Genomic DNA, 26,847 nt, shown 5'->3' on the forward strand with positions numbered 1-26,847 from the left:
CCGCCCCTGGTGGGGGTGGGGGCACTTGGGGAAGCCCCTGCAGGGTCCTCAGGAACCAGGGGGACATGTGGAGGCATAATAACAGCGCTTGCCCTCCTCTCCCCCACCCCGTCTGCCCTCGACTCCCAAGTCAGGCCCTAACAGCGGAGAGGGAGGGGTGCTCCCAGAGCCCACCTGTCCTCCAAAATCCACGAGCAAAAGTCCGGCCCGCCGTGGCGGTGGGAGGGGATGTGGCGTGTACTGCACAGGAGGGTGGGAGGACCGCTTTGGCCCAGGGTGCCTGAGGGCCTGGGGAAGAGCAGTGACGGGGGAGAGATCCCGCTGGCGCCCAGGGTCAGCCTAGCAAGTGAGCTGGAGCCCATGCCATCCCGTGCCCCTCCCGTTCACCCTGTGTGTGTGTGTCTGTGCGGATGCGCCTGCATCGGGCCTGCCTCCAGTCCACCCTGAGGCAGCCACAGCGGTGCCGCGGAAGCCCACTGTGGGCCGGGGGGGCCCCGTGCGGACGCTCCCCTGTGTGTGTTTGCTGCTCGCGGGTCTCGGCGCTTCTCTGCCCTGAGGCACAGAGAGGGAAGGAACCATGGGCTCTGGGCCAGACAGACCTGGACTTGAAAGCTGGCTCTACCTTTCATCAGTGGGTGACCTTGAGCCACTTATCTTTTCCTCGGACAACGGGGATAAAGGTGCCTGTGGATAGTTGCTATGAGGACACACCGACTGTACTGGTGGACAGACAGACAGGCCCTGCTGAGTAGCCCGTGGTTCCTTTCTCTCCCCACTTAGGTCTGAGGTTTCCAGGGCATGGGAGTGGGTGTATCAACCACTTTTTGAGTCAGATTTTTACTCTAAAACCTGACTGAATAGCTTGATGATTCCTCCCATCACAACCTCTCTCTGGCCGCCAGACACCAGAAAGCCTTGGAGTAAACGCAGCTGATGATCGGACTAGGTATTAGTTACACCCACAGCTCTGGCCCTGAGTGCTGAGGTTCCGCACTCGGTCCTGGCTGGTGTCCTGCCAGCCCTGTCCTCTGCTCTCTGTTGGTGGCCCCGAGGCTTCGGGCCAAGATTCTGTCTGCTCTCCTGGCCCTGCCGGGACGGCTGGCTGTTCTCTCCAACCCTGACTGGGGCCAGCCCTGCTGGTGGCGATTCTGGGCGGGAGCCTTCCCTGCCCACAGCAGCTACGGAGGCGCGTCCAGTCACTGGGCCTTCGGCAGGAGTCCCCGTCCTCCTCTGGGACCCCCGCCTGCCCCCATGTGCTGCCTTGAGCCACCCACCAGGTTAATGGACCCCTCGTGTGGCAGCACTCTGCTTTCTGGGGGGGGGGTGCCCCCCTGCTGTGGTTCTCTGCAGGCAGCACAAATGCAGATGAGGTGAGGTGTGGCAGGAAGGGTGTATCAGAAGTCACTTTAAAATCACACCCATTGGGTGGTGACAAGCTTGTTTTCAGTGCAGTAGGATTCTCCGCGGGTTGCCTCTATGTATCAAGCTTGCCAATATATCTCAAGGCAAATTTAATTTATAAATAATGTTTTCTTTACCACTTGTTTATTTGTTCTTTCTTGCTCTACAATTTGACAGTTTACCAAAACATAAAAATGCCACCAGATCCTACAAAAAATAAATAAATAAGCAGATGAGAAAATCAAGGAAAACGAAGGCAGAAGAGAGGGAGTGGAGTTTATGTACGAAACAGGTGTTGTTGGCACTGCAGGAGACAGGCACAGGTTGGCTCCTGAGATTTCCCAGCAGCCAAAGCAGAGAGGGCAGCATAGCCACTGCCTGCCCTGGCCCTGACCTACTTACTACTCACGGTCCGCACGCTAACAACAGTCCACAGGTGCTTCCCGTGGAGAGCAACGTTGGAACTGAAGCAGTGCTCCTCCCGGCCCGCCCCACAGCCGTCGTGCTGCCTCTGCCCCTGTGACCTCACGCCCCAAACGCAGTTTACGTGAAGACCTACCAGGGGAACCCTGTAACCTTTCTGGTCTCCATCCCTCTGTCCATTAACCATTGCCACGCCTGTTCCTTGAGACTTACTCTTCTCCAGAAATCGCCATTCAGTGTGACCCCAGGAGCATGCTTAGAGGTCACAGAGGCTCAGTGAGATCATGGTCCTGCTTACAGAGCTGGGCTTCCCCCACCCCCTCATGCCCCACCCCCCGGCTGAGACTCCTTTACCTGTACTGTCCTCCTTACCACCCGCCTGGCCGGCAGGCTACTGCTCTTCGTCTCCTCCCCCCAGGGAGTTCCAGTCACTCTCTCATCCAGGGACTCATCCCTCATCTTGAGAGGGGCCCTGCCTGAGCCCGCCCAGCCTCAAGCCCTTCTCCAGCGAAGGGCAGTCCCAGTGAACAGGTGCTGGGTCACTACGGAAGGGAGTCAGGGAGTCGGCAGGAGGCGCCCACAGCTTATCGCAAAAGGGCTTTAAATGCAGCAGCTGACAGCCTTCGTCCCCTGGAGGAGACGGCCCTTATGTGAGGGCATTCGTGGGGGAGAGCCTCTGAATGGCATGAGAGTCCTTTTCTCTCTCTCTCTCTCTCTTAGATTGTATTTATTTTTAGAGAGAGGGGAAGGGAGGGAGGGAAACAGCGATGTGCAAGAGAAACGTGGATCGGTCCCCAGGGGCTCTGGGCCTCAGGCTCCCCAGGGAACAGAGGCCCCAGGCTGCCGACTGCCTGCTGCCTGGCCGTTTGAGGAGCAGACTCTGCCTCTGCCATCATGGCCTCAGGTGGGATGCTTCATGTTGAGTCCTGCTTGCTCACCCGCAACAGTGGAGGGGCCTGGGGTGCTTCGTGGTGAGGGTCCCAGCGATGTCGGCACGTCCCGGCCTAGACCTGGCCCACACAGAAGATGCCCGTGTCGATTTGTTCCCTTTTGTCCCCTCCGGAATGGTAGTCCAAAGGATGCCGTGGCCCGGTGTGCCCGGGGGTGCGTGTTCCTGGATTGGCTCATTCCACGGCCCCGTGTCCGGACAGTCCCACAGGAGGCCCCCGTGAGCGCGGTGGGGGACTGGGGTCGGGAGGACAGGGTGCGCGTGAAAGCAGGGAAAGGGGGAGGCCCTGGCACCCCGCCGCGCTGCCTGCTCCCAGGCGGAGGTGCGTGCGAGGGCCGGCCGCAGCCAGCCTGTCCAAAAGCTCTGCTGCCTGGCGATTCTCCCCGGCTGTGCCCAGGTTGCTGGTTCCTCCCTCCAGACCGCAGACACAGGGGGACAGACTCTCGGGGCCGGATCTCTCTGAGCGTCCCTGGAGACCACGGCCTTCGGGGCTCCCTGTGCTGGTCTCACCCAAGGGGACGTCGAGGCCCTGCTCCTGGTTCTGCCTGCTCACTGAGGTCTCTGACTTTGGGCGTGGACACCCGGTAACCAGCGTGTGTATGCTGCAGCAGGGGCTCCCACGTGCCGCTCTCTGCACAGCGGCCTGTCTTCCTCCAGAACGGAGCCCTGCGGGAGCCGCAGCGCTGCCGCAGTTCTCGCTGAGACTTCCAGCACGCCCTCCTCAGGCCCCGCTGCGTCCCCTCCACCGGGCTCAGTCCCACCTGGCAGGTCCCCATGCACATGGCCGCACGTGGGCTGCATCCGCCTGGGTGACAGCGCGTGAGGCCAGCACCGGGTCATCTGTGGGCCCGGCCCAGCCATCGATCTTCCTGCCCGGGAAATGGAGTTCTTCATCCCTGGACAGAGATTCACGAGCAGTGAGTGCTCCCCAGGCCGCCTGGTGTTTGTCACCCACCCTCCGCACCCCCCCCCCCCCCCCCGCAGACACCGGCTACGCCCTGGTGCCCCACCCTCCTCGGCAGCACTTCCAGTATCACCCTGGAGCCCTGCGTTCCACAAGAGCGGGGCCAGGCGGCTTCCCTCTCCTGCCAGCCTCCCTCTCCCCGGACACGTGCTCGCTCCCTCTCCTTTTCCCATCGCCACACAGATGGCCGTGCAGTGGAGAAAACCAGTATTTCTCCAGAAGTAGATTAATAAACATCATTGAGGAATGACCTAATAAAGACAATGTGGTGTGAGAAAATGCTGAGAGCTAGGCTGTCAATTAGCCCGAGAGGGTCCCTGGCAGTAAGTGGACAGGCCTGGAGGAAAGTGAGCTAGTGCCACCTGCTGGAGCTGTGCGGTGGTGCAGCTGCGGGGGACCTGGAGCCCCTGCCTTTCCACCCATCTGTGCTCCGCGTTCTCTCATCTTAGAGTTCAGAGAGCCGAGGCAGGTAGAAGTCAGCCAGGCTGGAAGGCCCCCCAGAAATCGAAGCGGTGTGATGGCTGAGAGGTCCCGTAACTGAGGACCCCTGCCCTGGCCCCGTGGCCGTTCTCCCGCAGTGCCATGGATGCCCTAGGCCACCAGGACGGTGCCGGGAAGGAGCCCGCTGTGCTAGCAAGGACAGCAGGGAGCAGGTCACCCCACACTCCTGTTCATGCCTGTCAGCCCCTGCCAGCCAGAGGCTCGGAGGGCCCACCGCCAGCAGCTGTGACTGGAGACCTGACTCCGGGGCCTGAGGCAGTGGCGCCTGCTCCCGGGCTGGGTCAGGGGGACTGTGCACAGCACACGGGGCTCTCACCGGGGGAGTGCAGGCAGGGCTGCGGCACCATCAGTCAGCAGTTGACGCCCCGTTTTTTTAATAAGCAAGGAAAAGAGGGGAGTAGGAAAGAGACCAGTCATACCACCACATTCCCAGGCCCAGGGCTGAGCAGCTGGCTGTTTGGCTGTTCTGGACGGTTGAAGGCGTCTCTAGGAAGACGTCTAGGCAGACGTGCCCCAGGCACGAGAGCTGTGGTAGGTTACTGTCAGGGCTGCAGTGCAGACCGAAGCAACTCACAAAGGGGAGTCCTGGACCGCAGTCTGCCCGGCGGCTGTGGTGCCTCGTGCGTGCAGAGGGGAGGGCACAGGCGGCTGCCACCACGACCAGTGCAGGGGCGAGTCCTGCCTCGGCTCCTAGCCTGATGCCCTCCCCACACCTGCGCCTCAGGAGGGCTCTGGGGTCCAGGGACCTTCAGTTGGTCTTGGCCTTGGTTTCCTGGCCCCCAGTCCTTGGCCTCTGAGCCTGCAGTCCTGGGAGGGCTCTCCAGTGGGTGTGGCACCCGCTGCTTCTGTCGGGCTGAGGAAGGTGCAGGGGCTGCCTGTGTGGAGAAACCAGATGGCGGTTCCTGCTGGACAAGCTGCCGAAGAAGGGGGGGGCGGGTGCAGCGGAGAGGTGGGCCGGGGCGGGGAGGGGCCGCTGCCTGAGGCTGGGGCTGCTCAAGACAGGTGCCTCCGCGCCACTGGGAAAAAGGAGTCTTAATGAAAAACAGCCTTTGACCTCAAATTATTGTTTCAGGTTGGTTGGGTTTTATTTGTTTGTTGTTTTTTAATCACCAGCTGAGCATTTTCTGGGCTTTGTTTACATTGAAAAGGACATCTCCAGGGATAGGTGCCTTCCTCTGAAAAGCGCAGAGCGGAGGGGCAGACGTGGGGCTTCCCACCCAACTAGTGCAAGGCGCCATGTGACTGGCTCCCGGGGTGCCAGCCAGCCTGGGCTGGGTGGGGTTGCTGCCCAGAAGCTGTTGCTCCAGAGACAGTTCATCTGTGACCTGCCAGGCCTCGGAAGGGACTAGGGCAGCAGGCTGAGAGCCAGCGTTCGTGTCATCTGGAGGCAGATGGGTGGGCACGACAGCCTGGGAGGGAGGAGGACAGTCAGGCGCCACAGGCAGGGGGGCTCTGCTGAGGCTTGAACATGACCGCTTGGCTTCCATGGCCAGCTCTGAGTGCCCTGGGGTGCCCTGTCCCCCGCAGGGCCAAGCTCTCAAGAATCTGCACTGCCTGGAGCTGCACAGATGCCGGAGCGGGTGTCCCGGGAGGCCTCTGCAGGGCAGACGGTGGCCTTGCTCTGGCTCACGCTCCCCAGCCCTGGGCAACGACATCTGACTGGCCTCGAGGCAGAAGCTGGCCAGGGGTGAGGGTGGGGTCACACGCCTGATGGGTGCTCTGCATGGCCCCTGAGACCTGTGGAAAAGTCCTCAGGCAAGGTGCATGCTTCAGACTGCCGCCTCTGCTCGCCCCTGGGGAGGCGCTGGCCTGGGGGAAGCACCTTTGTTTGGCCTGGTGTCAGAGGAGAGGAGCTGGCCTCCCCCAGGCCTCGTCTCCTCCCGTAGGATACCACAGCATCCCCTGCCCCCGGCCCGGTTACCCCTGCGGCCTGCAGCCCTGAGCCTCTGTCCACTTGTCCCCACGCCGACTGCCCTGGGCACCCCAGTCTCCATCCCCAACGTCTGTGCCTTTCCCCAACGCTGCTCCCTCAGTTGGGAATGGCCGCCTCCTCGTCCATCGTCAGGGTAACTCGTGCTCGTCCCTCGTGCCACATTAGGTGGTCTCTCCAGGAAGCCCCCTTCAGCTCCGCCTGGCCAGCAGCTGGTCAAGGTCTGTGCCTCGGTGCCCCCGCACCTCAGCTGAGCAGCTCCCTTTCCTCCTGGCCTGGCCCCCCGTGGACCTGCCTGCTCGACACGTCGCGGGCAGCACGGCGTGTGCAGTGGGTTGGCAGTGTCGGGCCCTTGCAGGTGCCTCTGGCACTGTGTGGGCTTCGCAGAAACACACCACTGCCATCCACGCCTGCACTCAAGTCCCCAGCCCTCTGTGTGCCCTCCCGCCCAGGCCTCTGTCTTACTCCGCCCTCAGCTGAGACTCCTACTGCCTCTCAGGTTCTGGATGCTTCGCAGTCCTGCTCTCCAGTCCCAACACCCCCACCACCTGTGGGCTGCGTTTCCCCTTGCTGCAGATGAGCACGCCAGGCCCAGGGGGCAGATGACTCGCCCGGTCGGTCCACACCAACCCCCTTCCCCACCCCCGATGTTTGCCTCTTTTGAGTTACCCTTCCCTGGCACTTCCCTGCCTCGCTGCTTCTCGACATCGTTTTGAGCTCACACCACCAGCAGAGTCCCCTGCTTGGGCCCCCAGGGCCACCCAGCTAAGGTCCTGCGCCCTTGGGAGCCCTGTCAGCAGGGGGCGTCAGATGGGCCGGGCATGTGGCTCTGATATTCTGGAGCAAGCGTGCTCTGGGTGTTGCCCGCACAGCGTGGGCTCCGTGTCCCCACAGAGGAGGTTGGAGCGGGCTGCGGGGAGGGGGGCGCTCTAGGGCTGGGGTGTCTTTCTCCAGTGGGAGCTGTTTAGTTAGGCCTTAGAGGTGACGGAGCGACCCCAGCAGTCACGGCCTTGTCTGGGGACGTGGCACGTTCCCTGCACGTCTGCAGCTGCGTCCAGCAGACACGTCTAGGGAGTGAACGAGAGGGGCGTGGGGGGGCGGGCGATGAATGGTCCTGCTGCTGCCCCACCGTGCCGTCCCAAAGGCAGTGCGGGCTCTCCGGGCTGCGGTCTCCCCGGAGAGCGGCCGGTGCCGTCCCTTCCAGGGGAGCGTTGCTCGTTGCTCTTCGCAGTGGGACGGCGGCTCAGCAGGTCTCTGAGCGGCACCGCGGGGCTCCCTGCGCATCACCGATCTGACGGCCACGACAGGCCGCAGTCGCGGCCGCTTGTAATTGCCTGTTTCCTGAGTGAGTGAGACGGGGAGTGGGCGGGAGCCGGTCTCCAGCCCAACCCCCTCTCTTCGCTGTTTCTTCCCTGACAGCAAGCAGCAGCGGGGGGCCAAGGGGGTGCACAGCCTGACTTGTCACAACCCTGGAGTTTAGGTCCGCGGGGACATCGCTGAGAACAGTGAGAAGGGAGGGGGAAGACCAAAGGGTCGAAGCCAAACCTGGGAAACATAAATCTTTTAAATCATTTCATCTGACGGTCATGGGTCCTGGCCTTGCCCAGGAGGGAAAGCCACCTCCTTTCTTTTTCCTAGGTGACAACCAAGGAGTGGCTCCTGCCAGCAGCCCAGGGCACTTACCAAAGCTCGACAGCGGAGCTGGCAGGAGAGCGGGCCCCTGTCCCTGAGTCCTCGGCAGAAACCTCAGAACGGTGCGGTGTCTCTGTCAAGGCCGAGAGACCACTGACCGCCCACCAGCCGTGCAGGGACCACCACCAGGGGCTGTCCCGAGGCCGCGCCAGCCAGGCGGAGGGGCAGGTGCATGCAGACAGCTGCGTGGGGCAACCTGCTCCTTGTGTTGGAAGTGGGTCTGTTTCTCCTCCTGCTGGCTCCTTTGCTCACCTGCGCCGTTTGTCCTCTGCAGGTCCCTGGGGCCTGTGCCTGTCCCTGGCAGGTAGCTGGTGCTCAGGAAGCATTTTCTAAATGAGCAAATGAACGTTCTCGCCCTGTGTCGGGAGTGTGAGACTCGGGGCCCTTGGGGTTGAAAACACTGTGCGTGTTAACGTAACATTCCCTGAAAACACTGGGACGTGAACTGGAAGGTAAAACACAGCCCCACGGCCAGGCTTGAGCCGACTGCTCCGCACGTGCTGCCCGGTCAGCTGTCCCCACTGGCTCCCCTTGGCGGGGGCTGGGGGACGCAGGGGCCTCGTGCTGTGCTGGGCCCAGGTGGCTGCCTGGTGGCTGACCTGAGGCTGAGGCCGGGGCCGGCACGCTGCTTGTCTTGTCGGTGCCTCCTGCCTGCGAAGACGAATTGGCCTCGGGCCACTGTCCTCCGTCAGTTCGGTGGCTGCTGCTGATTCTAATGGTCCTCACGTCTGCCTGTGCCCAGTCACGCCACGCAAGGATGTAATTAAATCCTCTGAACAGCACTTTGGGACATTTGATTATGCAGACGGACTCCATAGAAACGGAAGCCGTTGTGTGCAGCTGGTTCGCCTGCGGTTTCTGTCCGTGCTCATGTTCTGTGCAAATTTCCTGAAAGGGAGGAGAGGGGGCGAAGCCGGGAGGCAGCGGGTGGGCCCTGCTGCGTGGCCTCCCCCTGCCTTTCCTGGGAGCTGGAGCACTGAGGGGCGAGTCCTTGCAGCTCGGCCCCAGCCCCGGGCCCTGCTCAGTCCCCGGCCCTTCTCTCCCCAGGAGCTGCCAGAGCATGACGAGCTTGGTGAGCAGCACCACGTCGCCTACCAAGGACGGGACCTCCTCTCTCCCCCGGAGGCCGAGCTCCTTCGCACGGCCCCCGCTCCGCGCCCTGTACGACCTGCTCATCGCGCCCATGGAAGGGGTGAGTGCCGCCGGGGCCGCGAGGCTTCGTGGCGTCAGTCAGGATGCCCCACTTACTGCTCAGGGCCCATGTGGAGGTTGCCAGCACCCCAGTCTCCTCCGACTTCTCAGTCAGCATCTGGAAGTTGGCTGCTTGTCTAGATAAGGCACTGAGCTTCCAAGCTGGCAGATCCAGGTTCAAGTCCCAGCTCTGCTCCTTGTAGCCGGGGATATTCGGCCTCAGTTCTCTTTAGGACGAACAGAGTAACGCTCCCTCCCCAGCCTCCTCAGACGTTGGGAGGCTCAGGAAGGTAGAGGGCACTTCCCAGCCGTTGTCAGTAGGAACTGCTGGAGCAGACACCTTGGGGGACATGCCAGTGGCTCTGCCACACCCTGCTGGGGGAGCACCCCCACGGCCCCACCTCTCATTTGAGGGTCTTGCCTGAGCAAGTACAACCCAGGTCTGTGCTTTGTGGGGAGAACAGATCCCTCAGCTTTTGCTGTTGTCAGGGTTCACTGATTGTATCGGAGACCAGTGTCAAAGACATCCTTGCACTTGCGATTTCTTGAGGTAGTTGAGTGGCCGCTGCCAGATTTTTAAGGCCCTGGCCTTTGCACAGGGCTCTCCAACTGGGTGAGGACTCAGACATCTTCGGGAGTCTGAATGGTGAGCCCATCAGATGCCATGCGTACGACTGTGTGTTAGTCAGCGCTGGCTGCGTGACAAACAGCACAGACCGCACAGCTTCAACCATGACACTGACCTCCCGCTGTTCTGGAGGCTGGAGGCCCCAGATCGGGGTGCCAGTGCCATCAGTGTCGTGGTGAGGGCTCTCTTTCTGGCTTGCAGATGGCCACCTTCTCACTGCGTCCTCAACTGGCAGAGAGAGAGCAGGCTTAAGTCTCTCCCTCCTCTTGTAAGTGCACTAACATCATGGGCTCCCTGCCCCCGTGACTTCATCTAAACCAAACTAGCTCCCCACCGCAGTGGGGTGGGGCACGATGATGGGCCCTGAGAGCAGGCAGCAAGCGTCCGCCTCTGCTGCCGGAGGGGAGCACATCCAGGAAACTGCACCTCGGCAGCGATGCCCTCTCTCCAGAAGTGTCTGCCACGTCCCTGCCCGGCCGCCCGCAGGTGTGTCTCCAGTCGTCTGGTGACACTCGGGAGGCCCGCCCGTGCCCTGTGGGCTTCCCGCACATGGGGAAACAGGGACGAGGAAAGCACCAGGCCTCCAGAAGCCTGCAGGCTGGACCCAAGTCTGGCACTGCCCATTCCTGGCCGGGTGACCTTGGCCAAGCTGCTTGCCCTCCTCGAGTACATCTGTCCTCCCTAGGAAATGGAGATACTGATGCTGAGTACATCAGGTTAGAGCCGGGACGGGATTAGGTGAACGTGAAAAGCGCGTAGGGCCGAGGCAGCAATGGGCACGCACCTGGCGGTTGGGGGGCTGCTGTGCCCACACCTGCCTCTGCCGGCTGAGCCTCCCCTTACCTGGAGTGTCCAGTTGCATCGGCGTAGCAGCCAGCCCTGTCCTTCCCTCCCTGCAGCCCATGCGGCCGCCCTGTCCTTTGCAGGATCAGTGTCCTCCTTTTCCGGAGAGGAGCACGGCTGCAGAGGGCACTCCGAGCGTCTTGGGTGCCATGGCGTTACTTAGTCTGACTCACGTGCGGTACCGCGGGGAAGACACACACATCCGGGTGCCCCGGCCGGTTTCCCGGCGCTCTTTACTGCCCCAGCCGTCGGGCACGCTGCTCCGGTGGCTTCCCAGCAGCCCTGACCTCCGCGTCCCACACACATCCTCCAGCTCCTCCGCAGGCTGTGTGGACCCTCCATCACTTCACTCGCTGGGGCAGTGAGTCCCTCCGCATCTCCCCTTTGGCGTTCAGGTCTCGGATTATTTGCTCCCTGAATGTTGAACTGGAGCTGGGGCCGGCAGGGGAACGGCGGAGTGTAAGGGCGGGGACGGGCTGTGACTGTCGCCTCTGCCAAGGCTGACTCCAGCGCGTACCCAGAGGCTCAGGTCGTCCGGGGCTGGTGGCTCTTCGCCTTCCTCTGGCCCAGCGCAAGTGCCCCTCCTCTTTGAAGCCTTTCTTGCCCCTTCTCCCCGTGCCCTGCAGCCTTTGTCCCCTGCCATCCTTGTGCCAGGCCCCGTGGCACCTGGTAACTTCATAGACTCAGGGCTTACCTCTCCGCATGCCTCCCATTCTCTCCCTTGCTGCCCACCTCACTCCCTCAGGGCAAGGAGCGCCGTCACCTTTCTGTCCCCAGCAGCTGGCACAGGGCCCGGTGCGTGCTGGCACTCAGTAAAGTTTATGGGCTGCTACGTGGTCCAAAGCTGCGTCAGCTTTTTGGGTCTGGTCTAGCACAGAAAGTGGGAGACCCACAGCAAAAATCAGCTTGTGTTTTTCTGTGGCCCCTCTTGTGTGGCCCCGGGAGCTTTCTGAGGGGTTACGAAGCAGAAGGAAGGGGCTGCGCCTGCTCTTGAGCGGCTTTGAATCTGGTGAGCCTCCAGCCCTGCCAGCCAACGCAGTGCCAGGTTCCCGGCATATTTCCGGGTAGGGTCAGAAATCCAGCCACAGGCCTGCCGGGGCCGTGTCTGGGCGTTGTTTCAGTGGCTGGTGCGGCCCCACTGACTGGGAGGGGCTCTGCTCCCAAGACAAGCCCTGCAGGCAGAGAACAGTGCAAAGCAGCAGCGGGGGTGGGAGAGACGGCCCCTCCTTCTGTCCAGTGCGGTGTCTCCGCAGGCGAGAAGCTGCTCGGGGCCGGGGCTGGGAGTCCTCCCAGTGGGGTCTCTGTGAGTTTACACAGTCTGCCTGTGTTTTTCAGACAGCTTTACTCCCGGAGGACTTCCCCTGCGACCTACAGAAAACCGTGCCAGTGAGATTAGTGGCAGCACGTGTCTGGACGTGGTGCGCTCCTCCAGGGGTGCGAGGAAAGGGAGGGTTTGTGGGTCCGAGCCCTCGACGAGCTAGGGCAGTGGCTGCAGCCGCCCTCTCCAGCGAACCACAGTGGCAGGAGCCGCCCCGTGCGACAGCGGCACCCTCCGCACTCAGGACCACGTGGCATGGAGGCGGTGACGGGGTGCAGGGCAATCTTGAAGTGAGGCGTTCAGTTAGAAGGCACGTCCTCGGCTCTTGACACAACCACCTCTTGTGACTGAGGTGACTGAACGCAGTGACAGAGTTTGTTTGCTTCAAATGAGACAGAGTGGACCTTTCAGGGGCCACTGAGGGGACGGATCAGAGCACAGGCTTGTCCTTGGCAACCGAAGCGGCCCGCTGTGTTTCACCAGCACCGCTGGGCTGCAGAGCTGGGCTCTGCTCAGGAGCCTCTCCTGCCCCCAGCTTCACCCAGCCTTTGGAGCACCATCGGCGCACAGTGGCACACTCTCCCACACTCCAAGGGAGGCAGCGGGGGAGCTGGAGGTGGCCCCGCGTCTGACGCTCACGGACCACGGACGGGTCAGGTGGGGCGGACAGGCCAGGGTCAGAGGTCAAGGGACCCTGGGGAGGCCTACTAGCTCCTCCCCAGCGGGGCTGCTCCCCTGCAGGAGGCAGCCTGGGTCCTCCTCAGGCTTCCTGTGGCCGCACGCTCACTCAATCCAGAGGCCACTAGAGGGCGACATGACACCGTCAGCCTCTCCCAGTGGCCGCCAGACGGAGCCAGAGCCTTCTCCATGTTGTCATCGAAAGTACAAGTCAAAACAAAGTCCAAGATTACAAATCCCTGACACTTCAAGACTAAAGCGGTTAGTCTCTTCACATGGGGCTTGTAATTATTTGAACAACTGCTTCTGCTCAGTGGCAGCCCTGCTGCTGCGAGGGGACTGGGTTGGCAGCAGGAAACGCAGGACAGGACGTTCCGCAGCAGGCCTGCCCTGGTGCCTGAGTCTGGCTCGGGGCAGCGCTGTCTCTCCCTGAGCCGCACCAGGCTGGGCTGTCGGGCCGGGGCGAGCCATCAGGGCCCAGTTACAGCTACAGAGGAGCCTTCCGCAAACCTTGGGTCAGATCCTGTCCGCTACCAAATGGAGAAACTGTCACCACGGAACAGTTGCAAGTGTTCAGTGTGAAAGGGACTGGGACCCTGTGTGTGTCCGAGACATTTGGTTTTCATCAGTTAGCACGAGGGACGGTAACTGGCGCCTCCAGCCCAAGCTTCCCTGCTCTGGTGAAAGGCCCACCTGGCCTCCCGGTGGGGAGGCTCTGACCCACGGCTGTCAGCGCCTTCTGGGGTCACTCTGGGTGGGGCGAGGCCCCAGGGCTGCTCCAGGGGAAGCTGCTCCTTCACTGCAGTCCCATGTGGGGCCTTCACCAAAGCCAGAAACTGCTTTAATCAAGGAAACAGATCCAGAACAGGAGATTCCTTAGGATTTGGCCAAATCACTCGTTGCAGGTCCATACTGGGGACTTTCGGGGCCCTTAGAGATAGGACTTCTTTGAGTCTTGGGCATCCTTATCGTTATTTCCATTTATTTTAGTTCCTTGTTTCCTGTATTTGCATCTAAAAACCAAGGTTCTAGGACCACCGGACTTCGATCAGAAAGGGAAAGACCACCCCCCACCTCTGCTCTTGGCGAACGTGGCTGCCTGTCGAAGTTGAGTTACCTGTTTCAGGGCCACAGGAACTTGCTTTGAAACTCACGTCTGCGCTGGTTAGGTTGGGAAACCTCGTTGCTGAGCGCTGGAGCTCTGGGGCGCCCCTCGGGGCTCCCCTCCAGGAATGTGGGGCGGGCCGGCCCTGCCGAGGGCTCAGCCAGGAGGAGAGCGAGGCTGTGGCTGGGCCAGGGCTGCCAGTGCTGCCCGGGGGAAGGACGCCTGCACAACCGAGCCCCGCAGTGACCAGCTCACCCTTGGACAGAGGCCCCGGGGGATGAGGCTGACCATTCAGGTGCTGGTTTTCTGAGTAGACTGCAGGGTTCGGAGAGAGCGGGCAGTGTTCGTGCCCAGAAACGACCACCCGCGACCCCCAGTGTGGAGTGGGGGTGAGGCCTGGAGACCCGCACGTGCAGGGCCGGCAGCTGGCTGAGCTCTGACTGAGATGTCTGCAGTAACAACATTCAGATGAAGATGGAGCCCCCCCCCCCCCACCCAGGGACAGCAGGCACTGCCACGGGGGACCAGGGGAGGGAAGAATGGAGGCAGTTACTCACAGGTGTCTGTGCCACTGAACCCGACAGTGAGAGCGCCCAGGCTCACCAGCCAGTTCCTGTGAGGTCGCTGGGGCCCTCACCCAGGTCAGTGCTATTGGGTGAGAGTCGCCGGGGATCTGCTCCCTTCAAGCCAGTGTTCAACAGCCGCATCTCAGCCTCGTCCCGGCACGTTCTGGGTAAACTGAGGCGCTCCTGCCATTGTGGGTGTATGGGCTCGTTTTGATGAGGTTAGCCAAGGACAAGAGAGGGCCCCTGTGGCACAAAGGCCCCTGAAGCAGCATCTTTGGCTGATGTGGCTGAGGTTGGTCCCTGACCTTTGCTGGCCATCGATCATGACCCTTTAGCACCCAGATTCCTCGCCCCTCTCCTTGGGAGGTTCTTCAGGAAAGCTGATGGTTTGCTGTCTGTCTGGCCAAAGGAGACCGCTGAGCAGGCTGGGTCTTGAATTCTGCATTTCTGGTGGAACACTGTGTCTGTAGTCTCGGAAGACGGTAGTCATGGTTCCGGGTCACTCACAGCAGGCACAGTAGCCCCTCCCCCCATCAGTGCTTCTGCTTTCTGCGCCTTCACTTACCTGCGGACAGCCGTGGTCTGAAACTATGCGATGAGAAGCCCCAGAAAAGAAACAGTTTGTGATCTCAGTTGCACACCACTCTGAGCATTGTGATGAGCTCTCTCTCACGCTGCCCCCCCCCCCCCCAGGACACGAGTCACCCCTCGTCCACTGTCCCCATGCTGTGCGTGCTGCCCACCCGCTGGTCACGTGGTAGCTGTCTGGGTCCTCAGGTCAACTGTCACGGTGTCCCAGTGCCTGTGATTGCGTAACCCTTATTTCACTTAATGCCACCATAACTCGTCTTACAGTGAATTATTGTAATTAATTGTTCTCCTTTATTAGTTATTGGTGGTATTGTGCTTTGCCTAACTTACAGGTGAAACTTACTCATAGGCATGTACGTGCAGGGAAGACACAGCACCTGTATGTGTAGGGTTCGGCACCACGCATGGTTTCAGGCACCCTTTGGGATTCCTAGAATGTGTCCCCTGTGGATAATGGGGACAACCGTGTGTGACATTTGCTGAAACTGTACACCCATCCATGATATCAAGATCCGTCCAAAGCATCACAGAAAAGTCTCCTCTGCCTTAAAGAGTTCTGTCTGGTCAGTTCACTTAGTCCAACATCTGAGTCAGGAAAAAGCCCTCAGGGCCCTGAGCATGGTTTGGGGGCCCAACCAACAGTTCTTTGCTTTTTGAATCTTTGAATCTTTGTTATACACAGTAAAGTCCATCTCATCCCCAGTCTAATCTCCCCGAAAGCTCATGGACCCAGGAAGATCAGGGACGTTCACTCCTCTGGCCCGTGGTGCCATGACCCCCGAGAGGCCTCCTGTGAGGGGGGCACTAAAGGGTTCCCGAAGCACCAGGGCGTACGAGCAGATGGAGGGGTATTGTCCCCAGACGTCCGAGGCCCCGCCAGCTTGTCTGAGCAGTGGGCACGACGTGCAGTGTCGCACAGGTGGCCGGAGGTTGCAAGCTGACCCTGTGAACCCTGGCGATGTGCACGGAACATGTAGTTCTTAAGCCAGAGGTCAGGACACGTGAGACACCACCTTTGGTGTCCGTGCTTTCCAAACAGTTCAGGAGCCCCGGGCACCGCGAGTCTATCTGGGCGATCCCCACTGGCCAGACGGTCATCGACCCGGAATTTACCACCCACACGAACGTGCGGGACCCGCGGGGCTGCCGGGGAGGACGGCAGCCTCAGATACTCGACTCAGGGCAACTGCTGGTAGCAGACCTCACCTGTGTCAGGTGCCGTGGGCACTCGGGGGTAGCTGTGGGTGGAGAGGACGGTGAGGATGCGAGAGGGAGAGTGGTGACACGGGTGTCTCAGTCCCCAGGTTAAGATTTGGGGCTGGATCCTCCAGAGAGGCCATTTACGTGTTTCAGCCACACGACTGTTTATGAACACCGGAGGGAAAGGGAATGAGTTATTTTGGAAAATAACTGAGGCCCAGAGGAGAGAACAGTGTAAGTAATGCCCGTGTTCACCCTGTTTCAAGCACCGGAAGACATCTGGGAATTCACATCTGGGCCGGATCTGTGCCAAGTGCCCACCGGGTGCCACCCGTTGCCACCCGCGTGCACCGCACCCTGCTGCAGCCGGCTCTGCCCCCGGGCTCGTGGGGCGGTGGAGACGAGTGCTGTCTCGTGGGTTTGGGGACCGGGGCGCAGGGGGTCGAGGGTCCTCTCACCACCAAGCTGTCCCCAGCCTTCCCCACGTGCCCTACGATCTGGCACTTCCAGGCCACGCGGAGCTCCTGACGTGGCCGCCCGACCCAGGTCCCATGGCAAAGGCCTCTGCCCAGGCTGTGTCCCTCCCCCCGGTCCCCGGACGAGGCTTCGATCCTCCCAGTCCTCGCGAGACAGGCCGCCTAGGCCCAGTCGGGAGACGGAAACTGCACAATAGGTGAACCCGGGGAAATTTAATATGAAAACTTAACTCCCTATGGTAAAAGAATAACTTTAAATTACACACACACACACACACACACACACACACACACACACACTCTATTTTTCAGACCATAAGACGCACCCCCCAAATGTGGGAGGAAAAGTGGGGTGCGTCTTACAGTCCGAATGTAGCTTACCTGGCTTGCTGTGGTGGGGGGGCAGCGGTGGAGCGGGGTCACAGGAGGCAGGAGCAGGGTCACCACTGTATTTTCCTCCCAAATTTGGGGGGCAAAGGGGGTATATCTTAGTCTGAAAAACATGGTGTGTGTGTGTGTGTGTGTGTGTGAACTCTGCATGGCTCTCCCTGGCTGAGGGCGCACACCCAAGAAAGGACTGACACCGGAGAAGGTGTGGGATGGGGTTCCGCCCCCTGGATGGTGGAGATGTTAATGCCACGTGAAGATGAAGACTGCAAGGTCACAGAAGGACCATGTTCTGGGCTCCCCTGGTGTCCGCACACACACACACACACACACACACACACACACCACCAACCTAGACCACTGGCAGGAGAGCCCCTCCCCCCGAGCCCCCCAGGGCCCGGTGTCGAGAAGGCCCGGCAGCTGCCCACTCGCTGCGGAGCTGGCTGCAGGAACCCAGCGGACCGCAGAGCCGGCACTGACAGGGCAGCAGAAGCTGAGGCCGTGCACTGACAGCCCCCAGAACCACCTCCAGGGTGCCCACTGCCCACCTCGGGTACAGGAACACCCCTCTCTCTCTGCAAAGGCTGGGCCTTTCTCCGACTTGTCTGCTCATTGCTGCCCCGCCTGCTGGGCACTCGGCCCTCCCCTGTCCACCCCAGGCCTGGCCCTCAGCCAGCTCTCCGGCGCTGTGTGCCACGTGGACTCGCACCGCGACCAGCAGGGTCCCAGCCCGCTGGTGACTGAAGGGACGCTCCCTGGGGAACACACAGGTTGCAGCACACCTGCTTCCTTGTCTTGTTCTGCTTCAAAAGATCCATTTCCAGAAACTTCAAAGGTCAGAAAAATGGAGTCTCTGCTGGAATTTGTCGGACTTTGTCGGTTGCAGGCACAGGGCTGGTGCTGAGCCCTGTTACCTTACTCGCCCGGGCAGCAGAAGCTGGGACACACCCCCTCCAGCCTGACACGGGGACACGGAGGAGCGCTCCTCGGCCCGCCTCTCCTGTTCCCTCTAACAGATGATGGGGATTTGGAGAGAGACATCACTTCATTTTTCAAGTTCCCACTGGATTATAGCTAATCCCTTGGTACAGGGACGATGCTCGTGTGTACTGGAGGCAGGATTCAGAGGCAGTTTCCAGGGCACCGTTCCCAGTGCGTTCAGTCCGTCTTCCCGCTGCCTGGACAGGGGACCCATTCAGGGCCCTCACCCAGGGCTGCACGCATGTGCCAGCTCAGTAGCAGCCATGAGGCACGTCCCAGGAGGACTCAGATCTGTGCACTGGGACACGCAGCTCAGAGAAAAACGTCCCAGGCCCCCAGGCTGGAATGTCAGGGGCGTGTCCCTTCCCTGCCCAGTAGCTCAGCTCCCACGCCAGCAAGCCTCCCATGCCCTTCTCTTGGTGAGCGTCAGCGTGTGTGAATTACCGTGCGCAGCGCCACCCCCTCTGACACAGGCTGTGGCCTCAGTGTCACCCCTCTGACCTCACCCAGAGCTCCTTGGCTTGCCTTTGATTCACACGTGCAGGTGCTGTCACGACGGGGGCTTGTCCTGGGTCAGTCAGTGGCCGAGGGATGACACCTGACCAAGATTCACTGGGATCCGGGTCCTGGCAGCAGGAGCCCAGGGAGGGCCTGCAGGGGTGGGGCTGGCCTCTCGTCCAGCAGCCTGGCATCGCCAGGTCAGCTGAGGTGGGTCTGGTGCTGCAGTACATAGGGCAGGCGGCCTGAGTCCCCACGGTGCCCACAGTAGGGCTCTCACTGAGCAGCGAGCGGTTGTCACTGTCACAGTTGCTGACCTGTCCCTGAGGCCAAGACACCATCAGCTCCACCATTCCAGCCAGCTTCCAGGTCTGCTGGGCAGGCTGCAGCAGCAGGGGCACCGACCTCCAGAGCCTCCCCGCCCTGCCAGGCCAGGCAGGGGGCTCAGTGTGGCCCCACGGCGGGTCACCAGGCCCTCCTCACACCCCCCACCCCCACCTCTACCCAAAACTCATCGCCAGCAGCACTGGGGGCATTGTGACACACCCCACTTCTTCCTTCCTGGGTCCTGCAGTGATTTTTTATCCCTTCTTGGGAAACAGCTCTTAAAGCAAGCAAGAAGCAAATTGGCCTAATATTTTCGTTTCTGCTTTCTTTAGACGCAGCTAGATTTTAAAAAAAGAAAAAAAAAAGCCACAGGGGGTTTGTACAGACTGAATGTCCGGCCAGGCGTGTGTCACTTTGGGTTAGCTGAGTGCCGCCTGCCACCCTCAGCCAAGTGCCCACAGCAGTCCGTCAGCTGGATTAGGTGCACACAGTTGCCCCTCCAGAGCAGGGCAGCCCCCTGGTGGGCGCTCCGCTTGGTTGGCAGACGGGCGAGGCTGAGGGGAGCCTGGCTGTGACTCTGGCAGAGCCAGGGCCGCCGCCCGAGGTGCAGTGCGCGTGCATGGTCTGTCGGGCGGCGTCTCCCCAGCACGGGCAGCAGCCTCCGCGTCATCTTTGCTTCACCCTCAGCCTGTCCAGGCCCGAGTTCCCAACTGTCCCTTTCTGTTACCAAGGCTCATATGCCCTTGGTCTCCAGCAACAATTCTTTTGGACAGAAATGCATCTGCAGAGAACAGGAAAGGTGTCTGCCTGCTGTGGGTCTCCATGCACCCCTCCCTCAGGTCCCCAACATGGGTGTCAGGAGCGATGGGGGTCACATCCCCCACAGCCCTGGGGGAGTGAATGGGGACAGCACTGCAGAGCCCAGGCCAAGGGGCCACCTTCTCCTCAGAGGAGCACAGAGGCCCGGAGGTCACCAAAGGTGCCAGAGTCCAGAACCCTCCCCCCGGGGGACGTCACCTGGCTCCCACACCGTCTGTCCCCACTGTGGGTTTCTGGCCTCTCGTCCACTGAGACGGGTGGCACGTCCCACTCCGGCTGAGGTCTTACGTAGTGAAAGGAGTCATTCCGACACTGCAGGTAGGGCCCCTGTGCCGGTGTGTCCCCTCTGTCCTCGGCCTCTGTGACTCTCAGAGCCCTTTCTGGGGTGGCCGCTCTGTACACTAATCCCCTGACTCCTGTGGAAATGCCTGGGTCTGCTGGGGCTGGGCCTCGTCTTCGTGGGACCCCCACTCCCTGACTGGCGACCCCAGCCTCCCGCCCTCCCCTGTGGACTTGAAGAGACTGTCCCCTAACCCCCTCCTCAGGGCCTGTGAGGTGGTGGAAGGCCCCACCTGGTGATGTTCCTGTGAGCAGTGCCCAGCCCATCTCCCATGGGACCCTGTGGTCCTCCAGGCGTTTCAGTCTGCTGCGCGGCGCTGGCCCGGTGTGCGTGAGCCCGGCCCCGCCTGGCCCCCTGTCAGTGCCGCGCTTGCTCCGCAGGGCCTGATGCACTCCAGCGGCCCCGTGGGCCGGCACCGGCAGCTGGTCCTGGTTCTGGAGGGGGAGCTCTACCTCATCCCTTTCGCCCTCCTGAAAGGAAGCTCCTCCAACGAGTACCTGTACGAGCGCTTCGCCCTCATCGCCGTCCCTTCCATCCGCGCCCTCGGCCCGCAGTCCAAGGTAAGGCGCACGGCACACCTGTGGGCGCTCATTCTGGGTCCTCGAGGCCCAGTCTCCATCCAGATGGGCCCCGAAGCCACGGGGTGTGACCTCTCCAAACCGCTAACTGGGTAGTCGGCAGCTGGGTAGGATGACTTCAGCGCTGTCCGCGGGCAGGGGCACAGCCCTGGTGGTTCTTTGCTGCTTCAGGTGGCCACGATTCGGGCCACTTTCACTTTCTTTGCTGTGACATCGGGACTGTGAGAACTTGGAGGCACTGAGCCAGGCTCAGGGCCAGGCTGAGTCCCAGAGGAGGCTGGTCGCCCGGTGGCACGCAGGCCCGCAGCGAGGCGCTGAGGCACAGCCGGTCCCAGTGCAGGGCCACAGGCAGCGGTGGCAGACAAGATTAGTGTCAAGCGAAAAGTGTCAAGAGCCCCACAGGCCAACAAAAGAACTGAAAATAAGTGAGGCGGCTTTCAGGGGACCAGGTGGGACTCGGGTCTCATTCAGCAAAAAAGTCAGTGTGGGAAGAAACATCTGTGACAATCAAGAGGGCAACAGTGGCCCCCACAGGCTACAGGTCCCACCCCACGGCCACCTTCGGCCTTGCCCACCTGGCTAGAGAGTCTTTACAGCCAACCCGAGTTCCCTTTCCCAAACTTGCTCAGAAGCCCCGAAACCTTGGCTTCCTTCTCGACCTTCGCTGCCCCAGCCACAGGGCCGCCGTCACCACCAGGACCTGAACTCCTGCGTCAGACCTGGAAATGCCTTCCAGCCGCCGGTGGCTCACAGAGCCCCCAGACCGCCAGGAGGGGCTCGGTCAGAGGGGCCTCGTGTGGGGGGAGGAAGTGTCAGCAGGGCTAAGAACGCAGAATCCAGGCCCAACGGCCCTGCCTTGGACGGCCTCTGCTGGCCTCGGTCATCAGCATGGTTTTGGGCAGGTCATTCTTCTGCTTCACGGGGCTCCGGAGTTCTTAGTTTGGGCTGTTCTTGTTGCTGAATCGTACCTTTCTCATGGGACAAAATCAGGTCAAGAGAAAGAAATTATTTTCTCTGAGTTTCCTCCAGTCCTTGCTGACCGAATCCCAGAAGCGAAGCAAGCTGGCCTGGGTGGATGTGGTCCCACACGGGGCGGGGAGCGGCAGGTCCACCGCGCCGTGCCCGGAGCACCCTGGGGATCAGAGACCACCTCTGTGGAGAGAGTTCACGTGGGTGACAACAGTGAGCGGGCTGTGTGCCAGCGCCACCACGCGAGGGGAGAGTCCCGTCTCCTGACGGGCACCCAAAAGGCACTTCTCTTACCCAAAGTTTTAAGGCATCAGCACCTGTAGGCACCAAAAAGTTATTTTGAAATAATTTCATACTCGATGTTCCCCAGGAGGCATCAAAAGGCATCGTGGGGGCAAATCAGAACTTCGTTTTTCTCTGTGCTGGCTTTGTAATTCAGAGACATTTTCACTTTGCAGCACACGAAGTGGAGGGACGATCGTCTTTTCAGTAATGCCAGGCCCCTAAAGGACTGGATTTGGCCCGTCTTCCCTGAGGCTGACTTGCTTTTCACAGTTTAAACAAAGCCACCCCCACCCCCGACTCATCAGGAGTGGTCTCCCCTTTTTCAGGGGCTCCCGGGGAAGGCCCGTGGGGGTGAGACGCGGGGCAGGTGGCCACCACAGGCCCTCGCCTCCAAAGTTGTCCGTCCCCCCAGCGCCACCTCCCCAGCCCTCTGAGGTCTGACAGACAGGGAGTGGCCTTCGCACCGCCCAGTCCTGATTATCTTCAAGGGCTTGTCACAGCAGGTGTGATTTGCAGTAAGACCTGCACCTGTGTGAAAAAGGTGTTGGAAATTAGAGTGCACGAGGTTAGCGGGCGAGCAGGGGGGTCGAGGCAGACCCAGCCCTCGTGGAGAGCTGGCCCCTGTCCCCGTGCTCCTGGTCTGACGGTGGTGTGTGTGTGTCCTCCCTCCCGCCTAGTGTCACCTGAGGAAGACCCCGCCCACCTACTCCAGTTCCACATCCATGGCGGCTGTCATCGGCAACCCGAAACTCCCGTCAGCAGTGATGGACAGGTGGCTGTGGGGGCCAATGCCGTCAGCCGAGGAGGAAGCCTACATGGTGTCGGAACTGCTGGGCTGCCAGCCACTGGTGGGCAGTGTAGCCACCAAAGAGCGGGTCATGAGTGCCCTGACCCAGGCTGAGTGTGTCCACTTCGCCACCCACATCTCTTGGAAACTGTCGGCCTTGGTCCTCACGCCCAGCATGGACGGCAACCCCGCCAGCAGCAAGAGCTCCTTCGGCCACCCCTACACGATCCCCGAGTCCCTGCGGGTGCAGGATGATGCCAGTGACGGGGAGAGCATTTCGGACTGCCCGCCCCTGCAGGAGCTGCTGCTCACGGCCGCCGACGTCCTGGACCTGCGGCTCCCCGTGAAGCTGGTGGTCCTCGGCTCCTCTCAGGAGTCCAACAGCAAAGTCACGGCTGACGGGGTCATCGCGCTGACTCGTGCCTTCCTGGCTGCCGGTGCACAGTGTGTCCTGGTGTCTCTGTGGCCTGTGCCTGTGGCTGCTTCCAAAATGTTTCTTCACGCCTTCTACTCGTCCCTGCTAAACAGCCTGAAAGCCAGCGCTGCCCTGGCGGAGGCCATGAAGGTGGTGCAGAGCAGCAAGGCCTTCGCACACCCCTCCAACTGGGCAGGTGAGAGCGCCGCGCCAGGGCCCCTGGGGTGGGGAGGAGGGTGGGCGGGGCGTGGGGATAGCAGCATGGGGAGACTGGGGAGAACCTCCTTTGCTGAGACTTGCCCTCACCAAATGAGGCTTTTGCCACCATAGCGTTAAACAGTCTTTTGCCCCTGGAGTGTGAATGTCAAACTCCCGAGGTGTTTCCTGGACAACCCAGACCCACTGTACGGCGCCCTCATGTGCAGTCTGACCACCGTAGTAAAGGGCAGCAGTGTGGTGAAGACCCTAGGTTTGCATGCAGAAGACTTGCATTTGCTCCAGCTCCATGGCCAGGCTGTGTGACCCGAGGCAGGTTACTGACCCTCTCTGAAGCTCAGCGTCCCCAGTGGCCACACGGGGCTGATGGAGGCGGTGCCGACGGTTCCTCCCTGTCCGTAGGCGAGGTGATCCTCAAGGAGGATGAACGTCTTGTGATGTGCACGGTGTACTACACCCACCATGCGTGCTCCGTGTGGGCCTGCTGCGGGGGTCGGAGGGTCTGGGAGTGAAGGGAGAATGTTCCCTGTGACAGCTGGTCACAGGAGGGGGGACAAGGGACTCTGCCTCTCAGCTCCTTATGATGACCATTATCCTCCAGGGTCCCTGTGGGCCCTCCTCCCATGCAGGAGACCCTCCCTGCGAGGCTGCAGTCCAAACCCGACTCAGGACCACTCCCCCGCCCAGCCTTGCACCCTGCTGGCTGGTTTAGCTGACACACCTCATGACCTCAGTCTGGGGTGGCCCCTCAGAATCAGCCCTACGCCTCCCAGGATGCTCCGCGGATGCCATAACGACAGTACTGGCCCGTAATGTCGTGTCTCAAACCTTGATAAACAAATACACTACTTTTAAACGTTTACATTTTGTTTTAATGGCCAAAAATGTACCATCTGCGGATATATTTAAAAGCTGGTAACAAAATGGCCTTCAACTTACTCCTCCTCTCGGAATCAGTCCAGTTGACGTGTGCTGACATTGTCAGTGTCACCTGCACGCTGGAGGAGCCTTGCGGTAGAGCCACGGTGCTCGCAGGCCCTGCCAGCCCGCAAATGGGGAGCCCGCAGGCCCCGGTGCAGAGCTGTGCTGGGGGAATGCCAAGCGGATGAGCTGTGTTATTGACATGTGGGCACATGTTTACGTCACAAACACAACACAGCCGTAGTATGTTTTCAAAAACGTATCCAAAACAACTACGTAGAATCCACCCAGTTCTTCTCGTGGCTGGAGAGAAACATGTCGTCGGTCCAGCAGGCCTACTATTTGGTGGCCCCGCCTCAAGGTGGGCAGGCGGCCACTGAGGCTCTGGGCCCGGCTACATTGCTCAACTGCTCCTGCTGCCAGGAGGCAGGTATCGCAGGTGCTGCTGGCGGTTTCCATGCGATCATGGAAAAGCGGAAGAGCTCAGCACTCGATGTCCCTTCAACGACATGTGCTCCGGCCGTCAGAAGGGGCTCTGGGCCCACAGAACAGTCTGCAGGGCCGTGGGAACCCGGTCTCTGTGCTTTCCTGTTTATTCCTGATGAGTCCCCGTCTCCTCTGTGCAGGGCCCCCTCCTGTTCCCCCAGTGTGCTTGGGGACGTGGTGGTTTTGTCTTTGTTTAGTTTTAGTGATAGATAATTTAAGGTCACAACTTTGTTCTGGGGAAAGTGATATTTAATGTTGTTGTCCCATGACCCTTAAAAACAGCTTTGGCTCATTCTTTTTGAAAACCCTTTCCCTCCATTATTTGAGGGCAGTTGGGCCCTACAGTGGCCTGGTGGCTTGAGGAGACTGTTCTGTCTTGTGCCTCCTCCAGGTCCTGCTTACAGGAGTGGCGCCTGGGAAGGGGACAGGCTCTAGGTGGACGTGTAGACCTTCCCAGCTCGGCCCAGTCTGCTTGCTCTCACCGGAGCCCAGCTGAGGTGACGACAGGCTCTGAGGTGTCCTTCTGCACTCTCCACAGGGTTCATGCTCATTGGGAGTGACGTGAAGCTGAACAGCCCCTCCTCGCTCATCGGCCAGGCCCTCACTGAGATCCTGCAGCACCCGGAGCGTGCACGGGACGCCTTGCGAGTGCTGCTGCACCTGGTAAGAGGGCCCGGGGAGCTCCTCCTCCAGGCTCCCCCTGGAGCCAAAACCAGTTGGAGATGCGTGAGAAGGGGGAGGCTGAATGGTTTCCATAGCACCAGGGCACGTGAGCAGGTGGAGGGGACTCTGTCCCCAGAAGTCTGTGGGTCAAGCCAGTTGGTCCAGGCAGTGGGCACATCGCGTGGTATCATACAGGTGGCTGCAGTAGTCCTCACCAAGACCCTGGGGGAGGGAGCAGCCAAGGAGAGGCCTGGAGCAGGGGCCCCCTCCACAACCATTTATGGGCCATGTGGCTTTGGGCAAGTTACCTTGGCTCTCTGAGCCTCTATTTCCTTATCTAGAAGTGGGGATCAAACTTTAACTTTTCAAGGTTATTGCAACGATTAGAGGAAAGGTGAGTAGCTGGCACACAATAGGGTGGCAGTAGCCAATAGATGGTATTTTATAATCAGATGACACTGGCCTTCCCCTAAACTCAGTTGGAAGGAGTCCAAGCCTGACCTTGACCTTCATCAGCCCTGATCTCTGCAGGACTTGGGTGAGAGTACAAACAGAGGCCCCACGACATTGTGCGCGCATTTAAGAATTATAAATAAAGCCAAGAAACAGTGACATAGAACTTGTCCCACCCTTCCACCTTGATAACCTGGAAGGCAGTTTCAATACTTCAGAATGCTTAGTCTGCTCGGAGTCCTGTGCAGAAAGACCAGCCCAGTCCCAGCCCGGGGCTGCGCCACAGCTAGGCTCTTTGCACTCCGGGGCCACCTCATTGGACAGGTGTGCACGCGGGCAGACTGAGGGATGGGCTCCGCACAGGCCCTGGAGGTGAGCTGGGGGCTGGGTTCTAGGCAGCCATGTCCCCTCGGCTGCCAAACTTACTGCCCCATGGTGCTGGGGGCGGGAGCTCTCTCTGCTCCCTGGTGTTAGATCAGACATGTGCGTTTCTCAAGCTTAGGGTGGCCTGAGCTTTTCTCAGGGCTGAAGGAAGTCGTCACGGGAACAAGTAAGAGAGCTCTAACCTGGAAACCTGCGGCAGCTCTCGGGCCAGCCCTCGGGCAGCCCAGCTGCCTTCTGCAGGGCGCATGCGCTCACGTGCTTTGAGAATTTGGAGAGACTAACTCAAGTAATTTTAACCTGTGCCCAAAAGCCACACAGAGCCCTTAAGTTGCTCAGCACTTCTCAGGTCCCTGTCACATCCTGAGTGACCCTCTTTCCTGCACAAGCCCCCAGACGGCCTTTCTTAGGTAACTGAACTGCCCGCTCTGTTCAGCGTGCCTTTCCCAGGCCAGGCTGCGGGGCAAGAGGCAGGCCTCTCAGCTGCTCCCCATTTGGCCTCGAGGCTCCTCATGCACATTTACAGGTTTCTTTCTTGGCTTCATGTCTGGTGTGGCTACAAGGGCCATGGGTCAAGTTCACCAGCCCTTATCTCTGATTACCCTGGGTGCCACTTGACCCTTTGTGCAGTGTGTCTCCAAGGCCCTTCCAGCCCGATGGAGAGCCAGCTGGCTGGTCCTCTGCTCTGCCTGGGAACACTCATTGTTTTGCTGCTTGTGATGTCAACCCACAGCACCAGGATGTTGCTGTAAGGAAGGTGTCAGGTGACATCTTGGAATGACTTTCTTGTTCCTCCAGTGATGGTAAGGGTGTGTGCCCCAGGGCACGCAGTACATCAGGATGGACGGATGTTCTCTAGAGAGAGAAGCTGCCGGGGGAAGGCCT

General features: G+C 60.6%; 1 protein-coding gene across 1 annotated transcript in view; it reads left to right on the forward strand.

The window, feature by feature from the left end:
• Nucleotides 1-26,847, forward strand: part of TTC28 (tetratricopeptide repeat domain 28) — a 560,959-nt gene that overhangs the window by 520,210 nt on the left and 13,902 nt on the right. The window contains exons 14-17 of the mRNA XM_045826718.1: nucleotides 8,908-9,052; nucleotides 20,189-20,368; nucleotides 22,318-23,038; nucleotides 25,004-25,128. Of these exons, the coding sequence (XP_045682674.1) occupies nucleotides 8,908-9,052; nucleotides 20,189-20,368; nucleotides 22,318-23,038; nucleotides 25,004-25,128 (1,171 nt within the window). The remainder of the gene's footprint in view (nucleotides 1-8,907; nucleotides 9,053-20,188; nucleotides 20,369-22,317; nucleotides 23,039-25,003; nucleotides 25,129-26,847) is intronic.

Source organism: Phyllostomus hastatus, unplaced genomic scaffold, assembly GCF_019186645.2.
Source record: "Phyllostomus hastatus isolate PE091 unplaced genomic scaffold, TTU_PhHast_1.1 phas_scaffold_760, whole genome shotgun sequence".
In the NCBI taxonomy this organism is placed as follows: Eukaryota; Metazoa; Chordata; class Mammalia; order Chiroptera; family Phyllostomidae; genus Phyllostomus; species Phyllostomus hastatus.